Source organism: Centrocercus urophasianus, unplaced genomic scaffold (assembly GCF_019232065.1).
Source record: "Centrocercus urophasianus isolate 14NV4802_14NV808 unplaced genomic scaffold, USGS_Curo_1.0 seq_22, whole genome shotgun sequence".
Lineage (NCBI taxonomy): Eukaryota > Metazoa > Chordata > Aves > Galliformes > Phasianidae > Centrocercus > Centrocercus urophasianus.
Window position 1 is genome coordinate 16,963,969 of NW_024884778.1, and position 27,218 is coordinate 16,991,186.

At 47.0% G+C, this 27,218-nt stretch overlaps 1 protein-coding gene across 3 annotated transcripts in view; it reads right to left on the minus strand.

Annotated features, from left to right (window-relative positions):
• IP6K1 (inositol hexakisphosphate kinase 1) overlaps window positions 1-27,218 on the minus strand; it is a 34,257-nt gene that overhangs the window by 877 nt on the left and 6,162 nt on the right. For 2 of the 3 annotated variants that reach the window (XM_042823515.1, XM_042823514.1), the window contains exons 3-6: window positions 6,397-6,739; window positions 3,905-4,115; window positions 3,154-3,338; window positions 368-543 (exon numbers count right to left, since the gene is read on the minus strand). In XM_042823515.1, coding sequence (XP_042679449.1) covers window positions 368-543; window positions 3,154-3,338; window positions 3,905-4,115; window positions 6,397-6,619 — 795 coding nt within the window. In that variant the 5' untranslated portion in view covers window positions 6,620-6,739. The remainder of the gene's footprint in view (window positions 1-367; window positions 544-3,153; window positions 3,339-3,904; window positions 4,116-6,396; window positions 6,740-27,218) is intronic. The other variant, XM_042823516.1, reaches the window with a different exon arrangement.

The following is a 27,218-nucleotide window of genomic DNA, read 5'->3' on the forward strand; positions in this document are numbered from 1 at the left end:
ACAGCACCAGCAGCAAATCCTCGTGCTCATGGTGTAACCACAATAGGAAAACAGATGTTTAACTCTCAACACATGGATGAACGGTAGAACAGAAAGACATCTCCACCGGTGCTGCAGCTCTAGCTTAACACCAAGCAAGAAGAGCAGTTGTTTAAAAAGTCCCCATGTTTTCTGCAAACAAGCAGACCACCATGAGAGAAGCAAGTTCCTTTGCTCTGGGCTTTCACATGAAGACCAACAGTATGTACCATGAACTCCAGCACACCCACCCGCTAACTCAGAGCTCGGCAGCAAACATTAACAACTAGAAGCTCCAGTGGGACTGGGAAAAGGAACGTGCAGCATCTGCAGCCTCGGGGATTCCTACCTGCATCCCACACACTCGCACGCCCAAGGTGGCAGAAGTGCTCTGTTCACACTTCTTCATCTGCCGAGCAGCCTTCTCCTCAGAGGCATCATCTCCGTGCTGTCTGGTCCCCATCTTCAGATCAAGCACGCAGGGAAACTTGAAATGATGCACCACGTTCTCCAGCAAAAGGAACTCTGAGAGACACGTCAAGGAGAGCTCCCCAGTCAGAGACGCTGCCCCAGAGCTGCCACGAGGAGGGACAGAGGCCAGCGTGAGACAGGCAAACAAACAGGAACCAAAGAGGAAGCAGAACAAACTGGGAAGGTGAAGAAAAGGACAGAACCCAAAGAGCGGCACGTGGGTTTTGGCAGCTGGTAGCAGAAGTCAGCCTGGAAAGTGGCAGGCCCAGCCCTAACAGAGATCACGAGAGGCTTACTGGAAAGCCCAGCAGGAGGAACCAAGGAGCAGAATGCTAGCATCAGGAGAAATGCAGCGTGCCAGCAAGGGCTGGTGATACTTGAGGGAGAGCTCGAAGGCTAACCAAAATCACAGTTTAACCACGTGGATGAAGAACACAATCCCCATGGACTGAGAATTCAAGGCTGAAGTAATAGCTGCAGTTCTGTTATCAGCCTGACCAGAACTGCAGCACTGACCAACACAGGGGGGAAACTGGAGAGGCCACAAAGGCAGGAAACAGACTTGTAATGGGAAACTTCAATTAGCACCACACACAATGGGCACACCTTCCATTAGGGCACTGAGAGCAAACTTGAGACAATCAGTACAGCAAAGGAGTCCCAGAGGGGAGGAATAACCCCAACGTTTGCCCTGTGGGTCACAGTTCAATGTGTTGCTCTGAAATGGCAACAGCAGCAGAGCTACGTTAAACTTGCAAGGGAGTTCAGCATTTAGAAAAAAAATCTACCAGCAAAACTATGTTTGATTTGAAAGAGGAACTCCAGAAAAATAAGGAAGCGTGTTAAAAAAAGATAGGACAGCTGTAGCATCACTTCTCTGCAAGTGATGTGGAGTCCATTTAAAAATATACGTTGGAGGCTCAAAGCACACACTTGGGAATAGGAAAAGGAAGGCCACAGTTAAAAGGTGGAAGAATAAAGCTATTAGAAACAAGGTTGTTTCTAGGCAAGCAAAACAAAAATTGAGCTCTGGCAGGTGAAGCAAAACCAGAAATTGTCATGTTAAAACAAAACAGCAGAACTGTGTGAGGAATGAATTGCAAAGGCAAAGAAAACAATCCTTCTTAGGCCATATGAAGAAGCCATTCAAACTGCTTGAAGGGCTTAGAGCACAAGTATAAAAGGAGCCAATGGGAGATGGGAGTACAAAGAGACTCTGAAAAGAAAGAAGCACTAATAATTTATTGTGTTTACTGGGGATTCCCAAGCCAAAACTCTTTTTCTAAATACAGATGAGCTGAAGCTAAAGTGCCAGCAGAAGAGCTGTACATCCAGCAAGAACTAACGAATGACAAATAATCAGAACAGGACAGTCTCACCCAGAAGCACTGCAGGTCACAGGACAGATCTACTTCTACTACTAAACAGGAACTGCAGCTCATTTAAAGCTGCCTTAGCGCTAGGAGACCAAAGGGAGGCCGTGGCAGTGCTGAGTGGCAGAGACCTGGGGAACTGCACAGTGTCACAGGCGTGCCACACAGCTCAGCTGGAGGCAGCCCTGCAGAACACAAGCTGGTAAACGACTTCTCAGGGAAGGATCCTGAAAAGCTCCTGTGGAAGTCACACCTCAGAAACACCCTGGGGTCCTTCAGCAACTTTGACAAATGCAGACATGAAGCGTCAAGGCAAAATGAAATCTGCGTGAGGATGGGGAGATCTGGGCAGTGCCTCCAAGAGTCCAGGCAACAGACTGAGGACAAGCAGCTGGCAGTCAATTAATTAGCTAGCAAATGAAAGAAGAAAGGAGATGGGATCTCTGACTGGTCACACAGAGTCATTGACAAGGCCTGCGTGGGGAGAACCATGCTGGTCAACGAGTGATCCAGAAAATGGAATGAGGTGACAAACAAGTCAGTCAAAGTTCCAAAAACGAGGAGCAACCACAAAAAAATCCCAAAAGCACCTCATGGTGCCCAGCTGGTCATCACATGGGTAGACACCGTCCAGAGTTAACGTGTGAGATGAACACAAGGAGAAAAAGGTTTGTTATTTTTAACCCCAACGTCTAAAGCAGTGGGTTTTGAAACAGCTATTACAGTCCAAAATGGTGTTAGAACAAACAAACAGCATTTACAACAAGAGAGTGTGCCACAGAGCACGAGGAAGTAGAGACAACAGCACTGTATGCCAGTGGAAATGAAGCCTCTGGTTCACCAGCACCTTCTGTACGGCGCGCAGTTCTGGTCACCATTTCCAGAAGGATGCAGTAGAACTGGAAGAGGCTCAAGAAAGGTGACAAGGACGATCGTAGCTCCTTCCCAAGGGATTACTGAGCAGGCTAGACCTGCATCTGGGCAAGGTCTCATGTGAAGAATTCGATAGTTCAAAAAGAAAAAAGAACAAGCCAACTCAGAGAAAGTCCAGAAGAAAAAAACAAGTAGAGGAAACTAGCCAGAAACGTGGCTTCTGTGAGTGTCAGAAATCAGTGGCGTTGTTTGACAAGTAGGAAAAAGAGAATTTAATACAGCTTTGATTGTGCAATGGATGGGGAAAACATCATTCTTAACACAAGCCAAGGGAAACACAGGCCTAGCTGCTTCCAGCACGAGTGTGTAGTGTAGGCAGCACGGCAGCCTGATGCACTCGGTGCCTTCCCAAGGATACTGTAGAGTTTTCTCTCCTTGGACTCCGAGCGCATGCGGCTCAGCTGCTGCTTGTGGCAGCGCAGGCTCCAGGGGTTATGGCTGATCTTCTCAGAGCTCAGCCCACTGTTCCCATCCAACATCTGAAACGGAACATCTGAGTGGATGTGCAAGTCCATCCTGGAACTCTTTGCCTCCTGGATGCTGCTGGCATAAACACAGAACAAGGAAGCACGTTAGGATCCATGCACTCTCCAGATATTTACAAGTCATACCTGCACACGACCTCCTCCTGCTGTTTCCTCTCCTGCTGCACGCCTCACACTACGCAAAAGCTGCCAGCTTAACAGCAAATCCTTCCTAACATCCCAGGCTGTGGACCCATACTTATATCCTCAGGTTAAGGACTGGATGGTCTTTGAATCTGCATTTGAATCTGCTCCCCAGGCTTTGCTTCCACTTCCAGCTGTTATTCCACATCAGAAGCATTCCGCTTGGATGAGTTTGTCTACAACTGGGCTCCTAACGTAGCTTGCAGTGCCACAGTATTGCTGGAATAGCAACTGCAAGACAATCTAGCAACTGTACAGAAGTACAAAACACCCTCAATAAATGGAGGACCAGAGCTGAAAGCGGAAAGAAATATTTCCTGGTGTAGGGAACCTGCTTTGGCAGGGGGTTGGACTCAGTGATCTCTGGAGGTCCCTTCCAACCCCTACAATTCTGTGATTTCCCATTTGCCACGTTGTCAGTGGACCCTCACAAGCTTCTACCTTTCTGTGCTGTCACCGGCCAGGCCAGGTTTTTCCTCCTTGTGCTCAGTGCCACTGCTTGACCTGTGAAGGCTCCGACGCGAGTGCTTGCGCCGTGGCTGGTCCCTCTCTGGCATGTCATCTTGCTCCAAAGCTTCATTCTCCATGTAGGGATATGCCACCAGATTAATGTAGCCATCGCTGTCTCCCTCAAAACAGACAGACACCACACCTGCCAGAAAGAAGGGACCTGTCAGTGCTGTTTGCCAGCAGAAGAAATATAATTGTTAGAATACAGGTGTTCAACAACACAGAATAACCATAGCTCACAGAGCAGAAAACCAAATGCAGAGCAGCAGAACGAGGTTCAGGATGATGAGGGGAGAAGTCAAACATTTTTAACACAGCACAGAGGAGAAATCTCTGCATACAGGAGTGCTGTTACTACAGGAGTGAACAGTTGGTAACAGCAGTAGAAGCTGTGGCACTGACAGGAAGTTAAGCATGGCACTCCTAGCCCAGAGTGCTGACATCCCCATGTGCTGCGCTAAGGGAAACGCAGCTGCAAGACTGATGAGGGATGGATGGTTCCCCTCCATTCAGTCTTGCATTGTAAAATAAAACAAGAAATGTTAAACTAGAGAAAAGTAAAGCAGAGTCTACCAAGCTGCTGAAGGGGGAAAAGCATATGAAATATGCATTTAGTTCATTTGGGTTGGGTATCTATGTCAACAGCAGGAACACGTTTGCAGGACAAGAGCATTCCTGGTCTGCTTTCCCTGCTCCAGCACCTGAGCACTGACACTTTGGTGACACCTGCTGCTCGTATCTCAAGTCAGCCAGTCTTGCAGAAAAGGATCTGTGAGGCCCCAGGGCTTCCTAGTGATAAAAAACAGGAGGCCGTGGAGCAAAAACTTTGTGCCAGCTGAAGGCAATCAGGTCCACGTGTGTCCTGGCCACCGTTACCTTCCACAGGCTCTTGAAAAACACCACGTTCCCAGGGAAGATAAAGATCTTTCACGGCACCAATTCTGAATGTATCAGAGCACGGGGCAGAATAGCTGGCAATTTCAGGTAGGGCTGACGTCTTTGGGGCACCTCCAGCCCTGAAAACGAGGCAGTCGACATCTCTCAACTCACAGCAGTGACTTTTTTTTTAATCAGTTTGTCACCAGTATCAAACAGCTGCCAAGAATATTGGGCTCTACATGGACTGAATCTGGAGACTTGCCATAAAAGTGATGATTTCACTGCTCGGTTGATAGAGAACATCACGCTACTATTCTTCCCTACCTGCACATGACAATGCCAACAAGGTAAGAAAGCTCCACACAAGTTCTGAGAAGCTCAGGACTCCAGCATGTCACTACATAAATGATCATCCAAGCCCTCTGTCTGCCTGGATGCGATCCACAAGTCACACCTCTGAAGAGGCAATCTTAAGAGTTACATACGTGTGCTCAGAAAGGAAACATCATCTTCTCCAGAGCAGCAGGAGTGACCCCTGGGACCAGCAGGAAACTGCACTGGAGCCTCAGATGAAATCCCATACTGTAGTGGAGATGCACATCCCGTGCCTTTAGGCAACTAGGAAATATGATGATGATACGAGGTCTCCATCTGGACCATCAGCTTCATCAGTTTTAAACACATCTCCTGAGGAAAGCCTGACATCACATCGATTGCAGTAACAACAGGCTTCAGGTGGGATTTCAGATGGGTCACCAGAGCCCCATATGGATCCAGAGCGACTTGAGGGTACAAGAGGACCCATCTGTTGGAGATGGTATCTTTCAGTCACAGTCTGTATACAGACACAGGTAGGTAAGCTGACACTGCTTTCAGCCCTTCAGGAAACAGCCAGATCAAATGGCACGACCTGGAACAGACGGAGGCCCCAGCTGTCCCTGAAGCACAGTCCTCCTTGTGGCACACAGGAAGGAAGCAGCAGCAGAGTTACCCTTCTGCAGGGGAACACATGGCCCCAAGGTACCTTCTGAAAGATACAGGAGGCGATCGATTTGCTACAATGATACAGGCACTGGAAAATTCCACTCCTTGGGAGCAGCTGGGGACAAGGCTCACTTCAGCTCAGCGCTCAGAAAGAAACACTTCCTGCTTCAGCAGTTTTCTGATAGGGGTCCATAAAAGAGCTGGGATGAGGAGGCAGTAAATTATGGGACTGAATGCACAACTGCTCGGTGCGTGACCTAACTTCACTTGCTCAAGGTCAAGGCAGTAGGAACTGACAAGAACTTGCCAGTAAAATTACTTCTGTCATAACCTTAAGTGTCAGACAACAACAGTTAGATTCTGTCTGGAGGGATGAACACACTGAGCACAAAAAAAGAGACCTCCCCCTTCCCAAAAGCTCCAATCACATCGCTACCCTGCAAAAGAGAAGAACACAACTAAAAAGCGAAAAAGACAGCGACGCTCAAGCAGCTCCAGGAAAAGGAGAAGGCGGCTCCACAAACCACGTCACCCCCCTGCAAGGTGACAGCAGGCCTCACCTTTGTACTCAGGCGTGAACTCCTTCATTTCTGGAGGCAGGGACTCATAGAAGCGCTGCTCCCTGGTGATGAGCGGCTTGCAGACGGTGTGGTCGTCGTAGCGCATCATGCTGCTGTGGCCGCCCACCTGGTGAATGAAAGGCTCCAGCAGCACCCCCCGGTCTCCAGATTTAGTGGCATTCTTGCCATACTTGCCCACTTCCATGGTTTGACAAACACACATCGCGTTGGGCACCAGTTGAACTCTTGGAGCATGGGGAGAGCCACAAAGGCTGGGAGATGCAGCTCAGCGGTGCTCAGGCAGCCAGGTTTTCCCCCTCTCTGTTTGCTTCCTTGTGATGATCTGGAAAGGCAAACGAGAGTCCTGTGAATGGAGAAACACTTGTACTCGTGCTCATCTCCTAGGAGAAGTTTTTGCTGTTTCTCTATATCTGCAAGTGTCCCTCTCATTTCCCATTTACTTCCCACTTGTTCCAGCACGCTCCTCACCATCTCTTTAATCGTGTAGGGAAACACATGCTAATTTGGAGTCTGTCTCTTCCACCTCCAGTAGGGTTGACAGGAGACAGTGAAAGGAGGAGGTCTGAGTATCCTGAGGCTCCCATCTTTACAGAATGCCATTTCCTTCCTTCAGCTCATGTCATCAGAGAGGCACCGTGGTAACGGAGCACAAACGGTGAGCTCCAGCACAGCCAAAAGCAAGCTCACACCCACCCAGCAGGGACAGAACCAACACAAGCAGAACAAGTCCTTGAAGAATCAGAATCCCTTTCCTTCTGCACATCTAAGCAACTCCTGTTCACCTCCTGCCCTGACACCATTTCCTCCTTTTCTTTTCCACTTCTCTCCAAGCTATGACTTGGAACATTTTCAGAATACAAGTGCCATAGCCATTCTGCTGCTGTATCTAAGTGGCTTCCCCTTGGATCCTCTCCTTTAATACCCAAAGCCCTTCAGAGCAGCTGGTTCCTCATGCTTTTATATAGCCCACTCACACAATAAGCCTGGGCTTTCTAAAGGTAGGCAAGAAGGACTGTCAAATCCAAATGAGATTTAAAGTGCTCTGGAGAAGACAGATGCTCTTTAAATGTTTGCAGTCTGCCTGGCACAGCCACAGGATGGCGAAAAAGCAAAGCTGCCCGAGTTAGCTCCAGATGCTCTGGCCTTTCTAGCTCAGACTGCAGCTGCTCCTGGGACTGCTGGAGAAACACCACAGCACCTCCTCACAACAAGCAACCACCTGAAGTCTCTGGCACAAGAACCCCAGGGCAGCAACAATGTCTGAGGGACCTGGGAGGCCAGAACGCAGCCCAGGCTATCCCTCCTGTGGCCACGGGATGTCTCTGCATCTACACCCCGGCACTGCTGGGCCACGATCCGGGGGGGAAAGCAGCTCCTCTGGCTCTTCCTCGCTTTCTGGTTCAGCAGCACAGAAAATGCAGCTCTGGACATTACAGAACTGGGGGTGATACTTTACAATATGGTTAACACAACCTGACCCAAAAGGTCCCAGCAGCAGAATGATGCTTCTCTCTGCTGTCTGCACATTTCCCTCGCACTGGATTTTGGGATGGTGTGTGTACGTACATTTCTGTTGAATCATCTCACTGATCCAATGGAAAGCATTTCCTTTTGTGGTGGCTACGTGACCACACTGTCCTCACACAACTACATCCAGTGCAAAGGGATAAGAATAGTCAGCTTGCTGGTGTAGAGAAGGGACAAAACATCATTTTTGGATCACAGGATAAGGTTTAAGTCTCTCAACTCACGCAGAGCCTGAGACATAGCACAAAGACTAAAACAGGCTGTGGATTTCTCTCCTCCCTCTCATTTGCTTTATCAAAAAGGCAGAGCTCTAGCAGCAGAGGCTTGCCTATATACTTCTTAGCTTGGTTTGACAGCAGCTAATATCCAAGAAGCAGCAGGGTGCCAGCACCTGCAACACACAAACACTGCACAGTTGAACACTTTGCAGACTTCAGACTCCCCGTGCCTATGCAGCTTTCCTTTAGATTTGGTTTCCTTTATTTTTACAATAATCACAGCAGAGTTTTCCATTATCCCAAACACAGGGGACGACTTCACACCCTCCTATAGTTTAAACTTCATGGGACACGGGTGCTGAGAGGGTCCCCCACATCCAGAGACACGCGTACAACTCCCAGTTCTGGTACCAGCCCAGTTCCCACTGCAAGTCAGTTGCAACGTGTCTCAGGGTCTCCACTCCACCAGCAGCAGAATGAAGCACTAATGTCCCTGTGTGAGACAATGGAGACTCTCCAGGTATGCTCATTAGCTTCAGACACCTTCATTAACTTCAGACAGATAGCACAGATATCCAGGCAGACACGCACACCAGCAGGCTGTTTTCAGATTCACCTCTGGGCAGATTTTAGCCATCAGAACAAAAGAGGGGACGCCTGGCCTACTTTAAGAAGGCTGCTGAAAGATGAGCAACACCTAAGAGCACGCCATCTGAGTCACTCAGAGGACAGCAGCATACCACACCACGGGGTCACATACAAGTAAATGTGAGAAAAATCCTTTGTCCCCAATAGCATTTAACAGAAGAGGAAGCTAACTACAGGGCTTGGAAAACCAGCACGTTACATCTGGGAGCGGGAACCGAGCGACACTCAGACCAACTCCAAGAATTATTACTAAACATGGACACTATCCACAAACAGAGACAGAAGAATCCCAGCAGTTTCAAACAACTATAAAGCAAAAAACACCAAAAACCTATTTGAAGGCCTAAACATTACTCATTCTTCCTCTGTTAAACAAAGGCATTGGTTCAACTATTTTAGCTGGCTTGTGAAATGCAGAGTCCTTCCAGTTGGACTGAAAAATAGCCTGTAATCCACACAACAGCTTCAGAGAGACGGGGTCACCCAGGCACATCCTTTGGTGGTGCCCAACACTGCAGTCAGAGATCAGCCAGCAGCAGAACACAGAGGGCAGCTGAGCACCCCCCTTCCAAGCAAGACAGATCGTCCACCAAGCGACACTTGTGAAGGCGAGGGTGAGCAGGGCACTGGTAAGTGCACGAGGACACAGCACATCTGATGTTCCATTATCCCAGCCACTAAAAACATCCTGTAGTGGAAAAGGACTGGCTCCACAATATTTAAATCTGAACGCATGCTCTGAATTCAAGCTACAAACCTCACCTGTCCAACACCCGGTCCTTAATGGCACAGACACCAAGAACAATCAGCTGTGTTTTCCTGTAGTGGCACAAAATCTTTCCAAAGAAAAAGACAGACAAGGTAACCCTGAGCTCCACAGTCATGAAGCAGAGTGAAGCCCACTGCCCTTATGATGCTGCCCTTCAGAAAGGTACGTGCCACAACACAGTAACAAACTGGTTACGTGTTTTCCTAGATCCAACCAGAGGATCTCACAGACCCCCAGTCGAGGTTAATGTCTTACCAGACCTCCCCTAGAGCCAAGGAGATGGCCAGCACTAACAGGGGACCTGGGGTGGGAGAACATCAGGCGTACTCACACACACATGCATACAGAAGAACAGAGGGCAGGAAGGACAACCCTGTTCAGCCACAGTTTTAAGCAATTTCGAGCTCTGGGGTGAGACATCAGGTTCTGCAGAAGTACAGTAAAGACGTTCCATAGCTAAGGCATAACAGTGCACAAACACCCTCTCCAGTGCAGTTTACAAATCCCTCCATTTGTAGCTCTGTGCTCCTTAGAAAACAGCATGCACTTCTCAGAGCAGCACCTGCATCCTGCTGCACACCCAGCCTTGCACCAGCACAAGAACTCACGCAGCTGCATGACAAACTGCATCAAGACAAACTCCTCTGCTCCACTGGCTCAACTCAGATCAGGCTCCCAGTGCCATTCACTGTGCAAGCCACACAGGCATCCGTGCAGACGCAAGGATGGAGGCAGCAGGACAACACAAATGCCTGCTGCTGCAAGGTCAGCTGCTCAAACACAACAAGGCTGCCAGGGCAGGAAGTGGGAACAACGGGGATGCTTCTGTGATGGCTAACTTCAGGTGACAGAGAAACGAGCCCCACGTCACCATGCACTTGAGAGGTGGGGGCACAGAGCTTCGCTACAACGGACTGCTGAGATCACACCATGATGTGCATGATTCCAATCCAAGCTGTCCTGGATGGGAATACTGGCAACGCTTTGTGACTCACTAGTAGAGCTGAACTCTACTGAAATAAAATAAAGAACAAACACTTCAGATTGTGATGCACACAGCAAGAAAGCTGACTGCCTTAAGCAGCACTGACTCATGCCTTCACCGTGAGCAGCCTGCATGGCTGCCTTCCCATAAAGCCCCACTGTGGCTCCCAGCACTGCAGCCTGCCTGCGGGATCTGCACGGCCAAAGCACGAGGCAGATGGCCACACGGGATCCTGGGGTGGGCCACAGGCAAAGATAAACACTGATCTCAAGGTCGTGGGGACAGAAGTGGGACTTTCCCTTAACGTCCCCAGCACAAGCAGGAGCAAAGCACAAAACTAAAACAACACTGACACATCAGGAATGAGGATAAGAGCATCTGGCCAGAGGGTGCCTGGTGGCTGCGAGTCTGGCTAGCCCAAAGAGCAGATACAGTTAGCATCCATGTCTTTTCTTGTGATGCCAGAATGAGTGACTCAACTTCTATAAATGAAATCTGAGCCTAAAATGGAACAACATCCCCACGTGCTTTGATTTGAGATAAACTTCCTAGCATTGAACCACAAGCTTGAGGCACATCAGCAGAAGACCTTGAGGATCTCTGCAACCAGGCATATCCCTCCTGCAGAAACACAACCTGCAAAAACTTTCAGGACATAACCAGAAATGCTCACATTCAGCCAGCTAGGTACCTTGGAAGCTACCAGCCTTCCTAGCCTGCTCAAGTATGCAGCTTTGAATCCTGAGCCTCCCTATGCACCTTGTCCAGTGCCCCAGCTAATGTGAACACACTCCCTCACCAAGATGGCTCTACAGATCAAGCCCAGAGGGGTGAACACTATCCTGAAAAATCATGAACAGATATTTTAGAGAAAGCTGCTTGCAGAAAGGCAGCTGAGGAAGAGAATGATGATGGGGATGCAGCAAAGGATACTCTGCTGCCAGAGTGAGGACAGGAACCACACGCAGGTGTGGATGGCCCCATACCCCCTATGCCACAAGCTAATCAAAAGCACTCCAACCAAAATTCTCCCATCTCAACAGCAGGGAAAAGCACTCGCTGCTGAAGTGTGCAAAAGGAAAGGAGCTTCATCAGCTTTAAGACACAGCTTGACTTAACTTCCAGAAAGGATCACACATAGAATACAACTAAGTTTGCATTGTGAGCCCTTAAGAGTACCCTGTGTTTTTATCTTCTGGAGATCTGAAAGACAACAATCTGCATCCCACTTAGATCCCAGTCATCACAGAGCCCTGGCACTTCTGCCTGTAGCCACAAATTTTCTGCTCTCTTCCTTACTAAGTAGCAGAAGCCAAGCACTTTCAATTCCTCCTGAAGCAAAAAAGGTTGAGCTATGCAGTCTTAACTAAAGCTGGAACGCTCAAACAACCAACAGAACTGCTACCTAGGTCTGGGATTAAAGAAGGCTGTTCCCCCTGTGGAACTGCAAAGGCATTCTGCTGTCACCTATGCATCAGGCACAGAGTGCATCCAGGGGTGATGAGGTACTTGAATCCCTTGCCAGATCCCAGGCCAAGAGAATTCTTGCTTTCTCACAATGTAATATTACAGTGAAAGCTTCTCTTATTGCATTTTACTTTTTTAAATGACAAACCCTAGCACACAACAAGGCACCACGAAACATCTGTGACTGTTTGCACCATATGAAGCAGGTGCTGTGCAACACTTAGTGGACATCTGTTACGCAGCTGTCTGCCAGCAAGGGTAACCCAAGTCAGCAGCTCAGACAGCCTCCTCCAGCTTGCACTCCTGTTCAGCTGGATGCTGGAAAAGGTGGCAGCACTGCAATAACATCAGGCTAGGGACAAAGAGGACAGCACAGAACAGGTACAATACGCAGCGATTTCATTCCCTCGCTGCTCTCCTCTCCAGGTTTCTCCTTCTCCACTGCAGAAACGCAGCACGTTGGCAGGAGGACACAGGCTGCCTGGGGGACCCACCAGCCCCTGCCACAGCCATCAGTGCCAGGGGTGGCAGCAGAAGGCCCAGCCTTGGCTGGGTTCTCTCCCTCACCCTCTCCAGCAGGCAGCGAGGCACAGGAGCTGAGCTGCTGAATCCTGCTGCACCTCCCTGAAAACACACCCTGCCTCAGTGTAAAGGGCACCTTCCTGCTCCATCCTGAGACGCTGGCTTCAGCCCAAGCCCGAGTTTCCATAGCAGCAGGACCAGAGCAAGTACGTACATTAACAAAAGGTTGCCTTATCAGTACCAGCCCAGGTTTTTTTCCAAGATTGTGCCTAGGAAAGCAGGGATGTCCAATTCCAGTTTCGTATTTTATGGGTGAGATGAGAATACAGCAAACGCTTCCCAGAGAAGAACTCACTGATCGGTGCTTGCAAGGTCAGTCAGCTTTCTGTGCATTAATTCCTGGCTTCTAATCACCTCAGCTGCAAAAGGGAAAAAAGTCTTCACTGAATATTGGTCCCTTTTTAAAGTATTCCAATGCAAACGCTGCTGCTCAGCACAGCTCCAGCAGCCAGAAAGGGATTTATTTTCAACTATCACAAACCATAAAGAATCAGCCCTATCCATCAAGAAAAAACAACATTGCTAGAATTCTCACTAGCAAAGGGCTCAGCAGTAAACTTAGCAGCAGGGCAATCAGCAGGAACCACAGTCCCTGCATTCACAGATGGGAGGGAAGGAAACAACAATCATAATCAAACCCAGTGAAGAGGCTTGACCCTAATTGGAAAGAATCTGCACCTTAACTTCCAGTCCGAAAATGCAAAGGAGGCAGTTCCATGTCCTGCCTCAAAGATCTCTGATCGTTTATCAACTCTTTGAAAGGGTAGATAACAGCAGGACAAGGGAAATGGTTTTAAGTTGAGGGAGGGAAGATTGAGGTTGGATGTCAGGGGGAAGTTCTTTATAGAGAGAGTGGTGAGGTGCTGGAACAGCTGCCCAGAGAGGCTGTGGATGCCCCGTCCATCCCTGGAGGTGTTCAAGGCCAGGTTGGATGGGGCCCTGGGCAGCCTGGGGCTGGTGTTTAATGTGGAGGTTGGTGATTCATGATCCTTGAGGTCTTTTCCAACCCTGGCCATTCTGTGATTCTGTGATCTTATGTTTAATGTTTTCATTAATGCTGACAGCAAAGCATTCAAGCTCTTCAGACCTAGAACATGGCTTCCTCCCAGGAGTAAAGCTTAAATAAGGCAGGCACATCCCTAAGGAGTTCCTAAAGGACTAAAGGATCCTCCAGGTAACTCTACCTAGGTGCCTCCCAGGGCAGGAAGACTGTGTTTCTGAATGTCAAACTCAAAGTGCTTTCACATCATGTACCAAATGCCACAGCTCCCACAGCATCAGAAGGCAAGGCACGAGCAGGTAAACCCCACACTGTCCTGCTGATACAAGGCAGTGAATGAGTCAGCACTGTGGTGCTTGTGCTCAGCAAGAGGAACAGCAAAGCACTGCTCAGCACAGCAAAGCACTGCTGGCAGAGAAAGGGAAGGCGTGATGTAATGGCAGTGTGCACATCTGCTAAGGATGGGCAGCACTGGGAAGCACTGCTCTGTGCCAGAGGGGCTGCCGAACCCAACAGCACCCACAGAACTCAAGTGAGTTTCAAGTCTTAGGTTTGTGTCACAGCCAGGGGAAAGGGGAAAGCTGGCACCCTGTAAGACAACTCTTACCTCACCTTCTCTGGGCTAACAACGCCCAGAAGCTTGGGAGCCAGAGCTCCCACTCACACCTCCGCACAGCCTCAACAAGTAGGAACAACTGTGCCCCTTGAGGCTGTAATGAGGCTACAGAGAGAATGGGACTGGAACCTCCCAGCTTGCACAACATAAGGAAACTTCCAGCAAAGGCACCAGAATTCAGAGAAGCAAAGCAACAAAATCAGTTTTCAAACTCAAGAGAGTGGTGGACAGGAACTGGAAATAATGTTGATGTAATGCCTGCTACTTGCCCCACACAGAAAGCAAAGCACAGGGGCTCAAGTGAGGATTCTGCAAGAGGAAGAACAGTCGCAGCCCTCCTGACTGAGGAGCACACACCCACTTCCAGGCCATAGGTGAGCTGCCAAAGCAGGAGCAAGGAGGATCCGGCCCTCTTCCATCTCATAAGGAACCCCTAGAAGACTGCGGGGGGTGGAAAGGGGGAAGAAAGAGGGGAAATCAAGAGCTATTCAGTAAAAACAAAGCCAAAACAAGATTCATACGCACATACTGTGTAACAATAGCTTTTGTTTTTAGAATATGTAAAAAGGAGAATACACCAAATACGAATTAAGGGGAAAAAAAAACCTGGGCGAGCAGCCAGGTCTCCAGATCTCTCACTCTCAAATGGCATAGTCTGAAAACATGCATTAAAGGCTTGATCTGCACCAGAAAAAGGTGTGTGCTGATACTTGATTCATCCACCACCTTCTCCCTAATTTGGTAAAAACAGGGCCCATTTTGGGGTGGAGACAGCAGCTTGTTTTGGTTGCTCTTTAAAGCGATCCTCCGCAACAAATCGAACTCGGTCCAAATGCCTGGCTTCAAACAAAAAAGTTCAGACTCCTTCCAGCACTGAATGTGCCAAATCAGTTTCTAATCCTTCTTTCAGTTATTTCTTCAGAGCACAGTTACAGCTGCACCAGCATGAGCAGCACCCTCCCACTCAGCCCTGCCGTGCTGGTACAACTGCTTGCAGGGAAACAAATGAGGGAGTTGATTGAAGTTAAAAATAAACCAGCATTTTGTTTTGGTTTTAAGGATTACTTTTCAACTGAGGTCAGATCCCCAATCTATTGGGCAGCTGTACAAACAGTTGTATCAGCACAAGGTGCCAGAACTGCTGATAGTTATCCTCACGCCTGAAGCCAACGTTTACATTCCGAGCTCACCTCTGTTTCAGGACTGCTGCAGAACAGGATTACTTGCAAAACTGAACACGTAGGGTATTTTAGTGCTGCATGGATGGTCTATTTAACGAGACAAAATGAGGTCACACTGATGAGCATCCAACAAGTACGGCACGGCTACTGACTTCCCTTGAGCTGCTGCTTGTCCTAAGTTATATGTCATCCTGCAGTCTGCATGCTGAAATATAAAAAGATGACTAACAAAGTCACTGAGGCGAACGAACAGCTTTGGGCCAACTTCAGTAACAGAACTCTCCCTGAAATTGCATAACTCTCATCTATCTTGGTGATCTTCATTTGAAACAAAAACAACCCCAAACCAAGCCTACGTGACGTGCAGATTCACACCTCTGTGGAGACTGTGATGCTCAAGGAGCAGAGAGTCTATCTACAGCATGTGTGACTTTAAAACTGCAGCTGTGTTGGTTTCTTTTGTATTTCCACGTTAAAACCAAAGACAGAAAACCAAAATAAGCACCAAGCAACAATGAAATGCTTGCATGTTTTAGAAACGACCATGGGAGACACACTGATGGTTCTTTTCCCAGATTACCAGCCCAAGTGAAACAAAACCAAGTGAAAATGCTTCCTCTTTGATGACTGCTTAGCAACCTGCTGGGAAGGTCATGGTTCTCTGCTTTCAGCTGGTGGCAGGACCCACACCATGCTGTTATATAAGACTTCTCATTGAAAACAAGACACCAAAGACTGAACGACTATTAAGACCTGACTTTAGGAACTGGGCATGTTAATGAAACAGCTCCAGGAAACTCGCGTTTCAACAGTTCATGTTGTGTTTTGCTCTAGAAGAAATGAATCAGTCTCTAGAGGAAGGTGTCAAACCGATCCACGAGGACACAAAATTAACAAACCTGGTATTTGGCAAATGCTACATTTGGTTCCTCAGCGTGGATCTCAGGGCGTAGCTTCACAACAGCTTAAGTAAATCCAAGTCAGCACTCTTCAACCCCATCCTCGCTCCTGTGTCAGCACTCACCTGATCCTGCTCAGAAACTACTCTGGCAAGAAAGTTCAGCCCAGGAAGAAAATTGTTTTTGCCAGTGTGGCTTCCTGCACTGCTTTAGTGCCACTGAAAGGAAAGGGAAGAACCATCCAGCACAGGAAGGACACACAGAGGAGAAGCAGAGCCAACTGGATTCAGCTTCAACCGCCCTGCAACCACGTGTGCAGTGAAATCTCACTGTGACTTTTTGCTGCCAATAGAAACATCAGTCAGCACTTGCAACTCTGCTGTCATTTCTTTTACACCTGCACCAGCACTCCTGCAGACAGGGCCTCAGCAGATCCGTAAACCAGTGGTTCAATAGACATGCCAGTGACAAAAGGAGCAAACAGGAAGCTGGCAGGGAAGGGGAGAAAGGCTAACGCTCAGTTTCAAGCAGCTGTCAAGTTCTGCTCTTATTCACCACCAACAAGAATTCACAGCAGGACTATGTAGCAGTGATATAAAAGCAAACTTCAGGTCAAAAAGATTTAAATTGTATGTAAGAAATGCACAAAGTTTTTATTCCTCATGCTTTAAGTTCCCACAGCACATCATTGATGCTCCCAACACTCTACCTCCTCAAAAATAAACCCCATTTATTTGTTGCCAGCATTATTTTCAGAGCAAGAGGGCTACTAAAACATACACAAGGTGAGAGCAAGGAACAGCCATCTGCGATTAACTAGGGCATGACAAACAGCAGCAGTGTGCACAAGCAACACTGGGGAGGAAAGCCAGGAAAAACAGCAACAACATTACACAAACAACATTGATTCCTGAACAACAAAGAATTCTTAGAGACTGCAGCCCGGCTTACATCCAGCGCTCTCTTTACCTTGATTCAACTGCTAGCAGAGTCACTTCAGAAAACCCACCGCTTCCGTGCAGCCACGGTTTTTGGAAGCAAGAGCTGATCCTTGTAAAGGGATTTCAGATCACTGCAACAGTTATTCCAGCTCCAAAGCTACATGCACATGTCAGCACTGCTGTACTCTGCACCTTAAGGCCAGTGCCATCGCAGGGCCCTCTCAGAAGGGCTGCTCATTCACAGTGTAGGTCTCATGGCCTTACCTACACCACTTCCACATGATCAACATCCGTTCCAGTCAGCTCTTGGCACTGCTCGTAACACCTGCCTGTGGTCAAAGCTCTGATCAGACAGGGGATTCCTGTAAGACCTGGTTTTACCTCAGAGGTACTGCAGATGCAGTTTCTGTATGTCACTTCGCTGCCATACAGAGGTCAGATACTCCAGGCCACCTCCACACAGATCACTCCACCAAAACCAGGACTTACAGCTGTGGCTCCTGTGAATAAGCACCCAATGCTGGACAGCTTTGCACAAGAAAGGTCTATTCAAAGAGAAAAACAGCACATTCATGACTAAACATGAACCTCCCCAGCTTAGTAAATCACCACAACATCATAAATCAGAATTGGAAGTTTATCTTGAATTCCTGACTGTTGACACTTAAATATCAAACACTGCAAGTATTTCTCTTTAAATACCAACTAATTAAAACGTGAGGAAAACTGCATTTAGACACCTTCATTTCCAACACCAAGACACCCCTGTGGCAAAATGAGACTAAGCTACAGCTGCAGTGAAGCTGCACGCAGTTAAGCAGAAGCACGAGGCTGCATTTAGATCAGTGCACCTCATGAGCTGCTGCCCTATTTACTACTATCTTACAGAGTGGGGCTGTGTAACACAGTCACACAAAACCATCTGCCCACATGCACACAGTCGTCTTCTTGCTGATGGCCTCTGCTTGTGCAAACCTGAGGAACCAGGAGACTGTACAGATGTCAAAGTCTCCTGCAGGACTCACCTACATCTATTTTCTAGTGCTGCTAGATGGAGCATGAAGCACTGGGAGAAACTGATCACCAAGAGCTCTGCACAAGGACTGTTTCTCACCCTGCAAAAGCTGAGTTCTCAAAGCGTCTTTGATTCCCAACTCTTTTAAGAGGATGATGATTCCCATCCTTGGGGACCTCTGCTCAGCTACAGGCCCACAGCTTTACACATTAATACTGTGTCTCATCTCTTCGTTCTTATCAGCAGGGAGATTTTAGAAGAATTTAAGACCACTGCTCAAAGAGCAGGACTTCAAATAGAACCTCTAATGCGAGCAGGAAAAGCTACAAATGAGTGCCTGGTGGGGGCTAGGCTGCAGGTCTGCTCAGTGCTTAAACACTAATTCAGCTCATCTGCACACGCAGACTGCAGACTACCCTTCAAAGCAGGTATCTTAATCAAGGAGCAATTAAAAGCTTCAGATGATTTTACGCAAAAAAAATTAGGGCAAGACAAGTGAACTTGGTTCAGAGCTGCCCACGGCTCACACACAGGCTGCACCAAACCAAGGAGAACATCCCCACATGCAATAAGTTGAGGCACCGGGCAGCAGCACACTGCAGGAAACACATCAGTGCCCCAAATGCAAATCCAAAGGGTAGAATGAAGCAAAAAAAACCAATCCCATAAATCTTTGGTTTTCATTGAGATCAGGAACAAACAATTTCAGGGCAATTTTTGTCCCCCCTTATTCCAGGTTTGTTTTGCACCTTCCAACAAAGGACTGTCTGGACATTTCTGAATGGAGCCTGTGAAGCAAGTCCTAGGCAACACTAATCAGTGAACCATTTCATTTGCCATTTAACTGTGTGCAGACTTGAAGCACTCCATGCTGCACTGCAGGTGAAGATTCACAGCTTCCCCTTCACAATATAATCCAAGTTAAAATGTATTATAAATACCGTAGTTACAAAGGCTGCAAGGAGAGTTTTCATGAAGGAAAACCCCAACAGGTCAGAGCGTGCTGACTGCAAGGATACAGCATCCCTGGGAATGGAGATTTAAAATGAGATTAGACACAAGGGATAATCCCAACAGCCCATTCTGACCTGGGACAAATGTTTAAAACGTGCTCTGTTATAAAAGCAGCACGTAACCAACGCAGCAGAAGAGCTTCTCAGATGCATCTCAAGGAGCACTCTGTGGTTTGGGCTTTAGAGACTAAGGGGAGAGTGAACTGTTTGAACCAGTAACTGTATGCAGAAGCTACAATGTTAACCACAGGAGCACAAAAGCCACAAAGAAACAAACCTCAATTATTACAAAAGTTATAAACGTAGCAGAGCTTAAATGACACTCCTTCAGTAGTTTAAATAGTTAAAAAAAGTCACTTGCTGCAGGTAATTGATTTCCACAGCAAGATCCACAACTGGGACAAGACAGAACTTCTAATGGCTGTTTTTAATTCTGCAGTGACAAAAAAGCCTCCATACAAACGTTATGCAAGACCATTAAGCTCTCTGCTCACAACTGGCACCTTCACTCAGCGCACTTCACGTTCGATAGCATCATCCGAATCCTTAATGCCCAAATGCAGCACCAGCTGCAACAAGCCTATTGCTATGAACAGCAATAATGGGAAACAACCCAAAGCAAGCATCACACACTGAGTTTATGCATTACAGTTCCTCAGACACAAGCAGATACATGAAGAGAAATGAAAGCACACAGACAATCTAGACTGACAAGCTACTATGCTGCATGGTGTGTGAAACCCAAAGAGGCTGTAACCAAAGATGAAATAACTTTACATTTTGAGCCATTGCTCTTCTTCTTTATTACCTGGCCTCCCAGTATTCCATGCACACCCTCCGTGCTTAAGTTAGGCACGACAAGCATGTCCAGAGGAGCTGAGTACTGTACAGAACTGTAGCTCACATACACACAGATAACCAAGTGAAGAACAATACAAGGTAATCCTGAAGAACATCCACATCAGCCTCTCCAAATATATCACAGAAAGGTAGATTAATCTATGACGATGAGCAGTGAGACTGATGAATTTCAGCCAAGCAACCTCCTATACACTGCCACCCATTCAACCTCATCACATCGTGGCAAAAACACAATGCTCAAGAGGAAAAGAGATTCCTCTCAGGAACTACTGTCCTCCCATGTAGAAGTTATCTGTGAATTACTACTTCATCCTCCTCTGATTCCATTCACTCCTTGCAGCACTGCTCAGGGTGCCTACAGCTGTACTCCATTCATCCAGCCTGTAATGCCCCAACCCGCATTCAAGAATACCGTGGGAGATGATATCAAAACACTTGGTACAAGTTGAGCTAAATGGCCTCTACTGCTCTTCCTCATCCACAAATACAGTTTATGCATCACAGAAGACAACCAGGTATCCCTTACCCATGGCAAATCCATACTGACTGTTCCTTCCTTCACATGCCCAGAAAGGTGCTAAAAAGAACTGTCCCACGACTGCTCCTGGGACCAAAGTGAGGCTGACCTGTAGTTGTCTGGATGATTCTTTGGGTCTATGCTGAAGACCAGTCCAACATGGGCCACTGTTCAGTAACCAGAGTCCTCCTTGCACGGCCATGACATCCAAAGATGGCTACAACATGGCCAGCTCCACGGCCTTGGGTGCAGACCACCAGGTCCCATGGATGTACATGGGTCAAGTTCTCTTAAACAATCCCCAACCCTGTTTCCAGGTGCCTCAGGTTGTCATCCCCTGTTTGAAACTTAACTTCCAAACACAGAGGCCCAGGAGACCTTACCACTGAAGACTGGGCAAAAAAACAACCTAAAAATCAGTCATTCATTAACACATTCAGCAGAGTTCACTTTTCCTTCTTAAGTCCTTCATTGCTAATGGATAAAGCTACCTCATATTATCAGGAACACTGTAATAAACACTGTCCTGAGAAAAAGTAGCTGCTTCCACAATCCAAAGACAGAAACGCAGACTAACATAGCTGAGTTTATTCTGTCTGCATTCCAGGTTGTCACAGAAACCACAGGTCTCTTTGCAGGATGTAAAACCAGCTCACTGGAGAGGTGCATGACCCCATTTTTAATGTATTTGGCCAAAAAAAGAAAAGCCTCTCTCCCACTGTTGGCAAGGCTGAGTGAATTTAGCACAGGGAAGCCAACTGTTCAAAGAGCAAGCGTAGGTCCTCCTGGAAAAGAACTTCAGTTTCATGGAGAAGATTTTTCTGAGCTTTAAGTAGAAAGAATCTGGAATAAAGAACTCAGGTTGTTACCTAGAGGAGGTGCCAAGACTGCTCTAGGTACAGACAGAAAGACGTTTTCTGGTGCCTCCATACTCCCATGGTCTTCACATGCACAATATCTCAGCGTATCAGACATGAAGCAGCGATGAGAGAGAACTCTAAGCTGCTCCAAAGCTGTTCTAAAGCTCCCCAAGAGAAAGGAGAACCAAAGAACGAACCGCTGGCAGCCCAGCTAGCTGCTGCAGGCTCCTCACCGTGCCACAGCAACAGCAGTGCCTGCTCTGCCTGGAAGCATAGCATAAACACAAGTACATTTAGCAGACTCCAGTCTCCCCTGCCCCCTTCTGGGAACAAGGTGGATTTGAAACCTTTCAGTATCTGTTTTCAATAATGAAAGTGTTTACGTGGGCAAACAACCAAAAGCAAACCAGAATGAGCCTCAAGCAGGATTCTCTTCAGTAAGAATATGGATGTAATTAAAGCACATCACCTTCAGCAACACAGACAAGCTCGGGCTGGGTTTTCTTTCTCCACACACTGAAGCCACTAACAAACTCGTGCCTGCCAGAAGGCAGTCTGACAATCTGCTGCTGCTCCACAGTTATGAGCAGGCCAGCTCACTCCTTGGGTCACGATGCAGATACGCAGTGCAGGCTCCTCGTCCTTCACCCCACTATCTCCACCACCTTCCCAAAATAAAAGGCAAGACAGCAAGGACAACAAAACTTGCATGATGTGCATTAACTCCTCCTAAGCCTCCTCTACTGGCTCCGGAAATTACACTCTCTTAATCTGCTGAGCGAGACCTGACTTAAGCAAAAATCCCTTTGCAACAACTTGCCAACCCCGTGTACTTATCTCAAGATCTTAAATGCAAAAGACAAACAGAACTCATGAGGACTGGTGGAATGAAAAAACAGAACACCACCACCTGCCTCTTCCTCACACTGCTAGCAATGAAAGCATGCTAGTTTATCTGTACATTTTTGCATTTCATTGCATTATGAGTTTTTGTTTCTTCTTCACCTCTATAGCACAGTACTGCTGCCCAGAAAACTGACCCAGGTAACCAAGCACTTTTCCTTTGCCTCTGCTTTACATGTAGGCTCCTGAAGAGGAAGGACAAGCAAACACATGCTCCCAGCATGAAGCGGGGAAAGGACTTCCCAAAGCAGCAGAGCAGTTACCATTAAGCCAACCAATTCAGGATTTGTAAAGAGAAACTTTTCTCATTTTTGAAGAGACAGACCCTGCAGCAAACATCCAAGCACTCCATCCAGTGAGCACACTGAGAACAGCTACGTGCTCTTTGCTCTCCTTGCCCTTTGCAAACTCAGCTGCCGAGGAGCAGGCGCAGGCTCCAGGACTCAGGAAGCAGCATGAATGTTTTGTTTCCCAGGAATGAGGACACCATCTAGATTTATATCTATCAAGCCTGAGAGTTATGCATCAAAGCAAAACACCAGCAAGCAATAAAGAATCATCACATGCAAGCTAATCTCCTCTTTAGCGCCCTTCAGAATCCACATTTAATTTGGCTTGCTTCAAACTCGCTGTAAAGTAACTTTACAATTACTGTGATATGCTGTGGGCTGTGACACTGCTCTGATCCGTCTCCTCAGATCTATATGCTGCTCTGTTCCTGAGCTGTTTAAGAATTAATTTCAGAAATGAACATCATTAGATAAAGGGATTCCCAGCCAGTGGCGTTCCTAAAGGAACTACAGGACCTCTGACTTCAGGAAATCTGCAGCGATGCCCATCCAGGACACTCCTTCTAAAAATAAAGAGGGCTAACCTAAGATCCAAACAAGCAAACACAGCAGTACTACTCCCCTCTTCTCACTTCTGTCCAGAAACAAACGTGCTTAGCCTCAATGCAACCTTACCTCTGCCTCCTGCCACCCCTACACCACATCACAGTAACGTTCTGACCCGAGAAACTCCTGCCAAAACTAAAGATATACAAGTAGCAGGCTTGAGCAAAACCAGATGAATACTGTGACTTGAATGTGTTGTCTGAATAAGCTCCACCTATCCCTCCAGGATAAGAAAGGCAGTACAGTAAGCTTCACAGCCTCGTGCCACCTGCAATTTCACTACCCACGAGGGCTCTCATCTGACATACCCAGGCAGATACACAGACAAATTTTTGCTGCCAGTAGAGCTCGAGTGTGAAAAGGCAGGGAGGTGACTGGCAATGGAATCTTCCCTTTCTTTGTCTTACCATGAAGGCAAAGCTGAACAAATACTTTGTTTCAGCTGTAAGCTCCCCTGGTTAGAAAAAGACAGCATTTTATTTGGCAGGCCCTTGATTGCATCACGGGGTCTTATCACACAGCCCAGCTGTTGTCTGATCACTGCGAAAGCAAAGAGAAATACAGAAAGCCTTACACCTTCCCACTGTAGTTAACAGGTCACAAGTGCCCAGCTGTCACCTGGATGAAGCAAGATGCTACAAAAGAAAAGCAGGGAGAGGTTACTGGTGTTGGTGCTTCACTGAAGGCTTCAGCACCCTCAGCCAAACCACTCAGCACTGGCAGGCTTCAGCCAGCTGCATGTCAAGAAGGAACAGCAGAGCAGTCAAGTAAACTTGATGAACTCTGGAGGTCCCTTCCAACCCCTACAATTCTGTGATAAACTGCTGAAAAGACTGCAGTTTGGAGATCCTTTTATTTCCAGCAATCCTCTGCATTCCAGTTCAACTTAGTCTTACTTGATAGTTAACTTTTCATGATTGCTGGAATTTTTTGCCCCAATCCATGAACTACTGAACAGAGATTGCTAATACCAACTCAAATTAGGGCACTGCTTGCACATGAAAGCAGTGCTGCGTTTCATGCTTTCACAGAGAGCAGTGCTGCGTTTGGCCAAAGAATCAAATGCTTTAGCTACTTTTCTGCTCAAAATGGCAGAAACAGAAGAGGACCATCTAGAAGCACGTCAGCTCCATGGGAAGATTTACGAGCACAAAAGCAATACTAACCAAACAAATTCACTTTGTTCTGCTACACAGTCCTGTGCCAAAAGAAAAGGAGCAGCTGTTATGTAGCAGTTCCTCCTGCTAACATAGCTACAAGGCACTAACACGAAACCAAACCCAGGGGTCTGTTAAGCAGCAGAGAGGCAGAGAAATGCAACGCAGCCAAACACGCTGTGCTCCACAGCCCAACACCAACCAGTGCCCAGGACGTGGCTTCACTTTCACCACCTGAGAAAAGGGAACTGCAGGATGCTCTACTGTGCTGAGTGGACAGTTGTTGTGAAATAAATACAGCAAGGTCTGTGGGGAGAGGTAAAAGCTTTTTATGAGACCAACTGAGAGATGACTGCTGCTGCGCCCCATTCCTCTCCCTTTTTTTAAATTGCTGATGAAAAAATGGATTAAACTGGAAAAAAAGAATACTGGGGCTCTGTTTTTCTAATACTTATTTCCTTCAGCCCACGTGCTGCTCTCAGCAGTGAAAAAAGCCCTCACACCACTGCTTCCCCTCTCAGCACCCAAAGCAAAACAAGTTTTACTTCAAAAGCCTGGCTCTTCATTGCAACTGTATCTACATTAAGGGATTCCAGCAGCAGAACTGAACCAGACAAGGGTGAACCTGCTGATGAATGCAGCTGTCCCAGTCTGTAGCAGAAATGACCTTATAGGCACGTCCACAGGGATTTAAAGCCACATAATCACACTGCAAATCCACACCCCTTACTTGTTACCATTTAATTTTCCTAAGCTGATGACCCTTAAGGGTCACGACAAGAAAAGTCGAGCTACAGCTTCTGAACTTGAGATCTGTTCACTCTAACATCTTCCAGATAGAAGCACTAAAAGCCTGCATGTTATCTTGTGTGGTGAACCCACCTACAAAAAGCAGAAGGAAAGAAAAGTCTGAGCAACTTTCTTGTTAGATACAGCTCGTATTGTTACTGAATTCTTTTTGTCCTTACTGCATGCAAGGAAACAGTGCCAGGAAACACGGGGATTAAAGAGCAATATTTCACTTTTCAAGTCAGGGCATAAAAATAAGGTAAAAATCCTGTCACAACAAACATTTTAGATAAAAGTCATGCATTACAGCTAGTGCTTAATGTCAGTAAAGTATACATAAGATCCGAGGGCGCCTAAAGCTAAGGCAGCAGATTTAATCTGACACTGCCTACAAGGCTAAAGAGAACTTCATACAAGGATACTCTCACTTTCCTAGCGATGATTCTAAAAATCCAGTGTGGCAAAGCATACAGAAGATACTCAGGGAAGGGGTTTCGATAGGGGCCTTCTGCTGTCATCTGCAAGATGCTCAGATTGAAAACCTGGCAGCTGTCAGAGTACCTCCAGAGCTGTTCTGTGGCCTGCAGCGTGCTTTGGAAGGTGAATGAGCAGACAGCCCCTGCCACCTGTGTGACAACAAAAGGCAACCTGAATCCGAGGGCGCTTTCTCAGAGGATACACAAGTTGCACAGCTAGTCACAGCTCCAAGCTTGGCGAGATGCTATGCATTCTGAAGGGCAAAAAACAAAACTTGGCATTTGAAACATCTGCAATACCATAGCAGTGTCATCCTTTGGTGCTGTCTTCCCAGTGATCCAGAGAAACAAGGGTGGTGCAGAAAGAAAAATAGCCAAGGGTATAAAGATGCTCTTGGATGCCAGAACAACAATCACTGAACACAATTCCTTCTTCTGTATTTTTAAGCTCTTCCTAAATAGAAGAGCCCTGTAATGCTTCAGATCTTTGTTACTTCTCTCCTTACACCATATGCTGAGACTGGACAGCAGGTATGTCAGAATACCCCAGCACAGCAGCCAGCTCAATTCTGAAGGCCTGGAACACAAAATCCTTTCTTTTCAGAATAAGTAAAGACTCAGGTAAACAAAGCCTACATTTAACCTCCCGTTCACTGCAGCAGCTGGAAACAAGTTCTTACAGACACTGCCCAGGTCACAGATTTCCAGTACCTTATCTAGATGTTAAGCTGCTCAGCAGAGCTCAAAGCTCTTTCCAGCAGGCTTTGCAGAATACCAGTTAGAACTGAGGCCACTGTCTAAGTAACAGAATTCTGAAGCCAAAAGAGAATTCGTTTGTTAAAGCTGAGCTCCTATCAGACTGCATCTGTTAAAGCAAAATACCTGTACATATACACGTAGATCACCCCAAAAGCAGCATCTCCTATTTATTTCCACAGGAACTACAACAGAAGAAAAGATTACGTACGGAACCTGCTTGGCTTTGGCGGGGAGGGAGGATGATCTCTAGAGCTCCCTTCCAGCCCCTGTAATTCTGTGACAGCTGTGATTAACAGCACAGTAACATGAATACAGCCTAACTTAACTAGAAGAATAATTAACAGATTAGTTTTGTGCAGGAAAAACAGCAGTGCTGTACTACAGGAAACATCACTTTACACAGTGCCTGGAGAATAAAGAGTAAAAGCTGTTCCAATTTTGCAGGGTACAAAACAGTGCTATTTATCAGACAGACTAAAGCAGTTAGTGGTTTTCTCAGTTCTATACAGGATGTTTGAAATGTGCCTGATAATGCTTATTGATTCAGATTTAGCTACGAATTTCAGTAAGCGTATTTGGGTCAGTGTTCATGGTAAGAACTGCAAAAAAAGAAATTAGACTTGAATTACACGAAGCAGCTTTATGCCCAAAGAAAATGTCACTTTTACAGCTTGAGAAAAAGCATCAGACTCAACCCAAACAGGAAACAAAGCAAAACATCC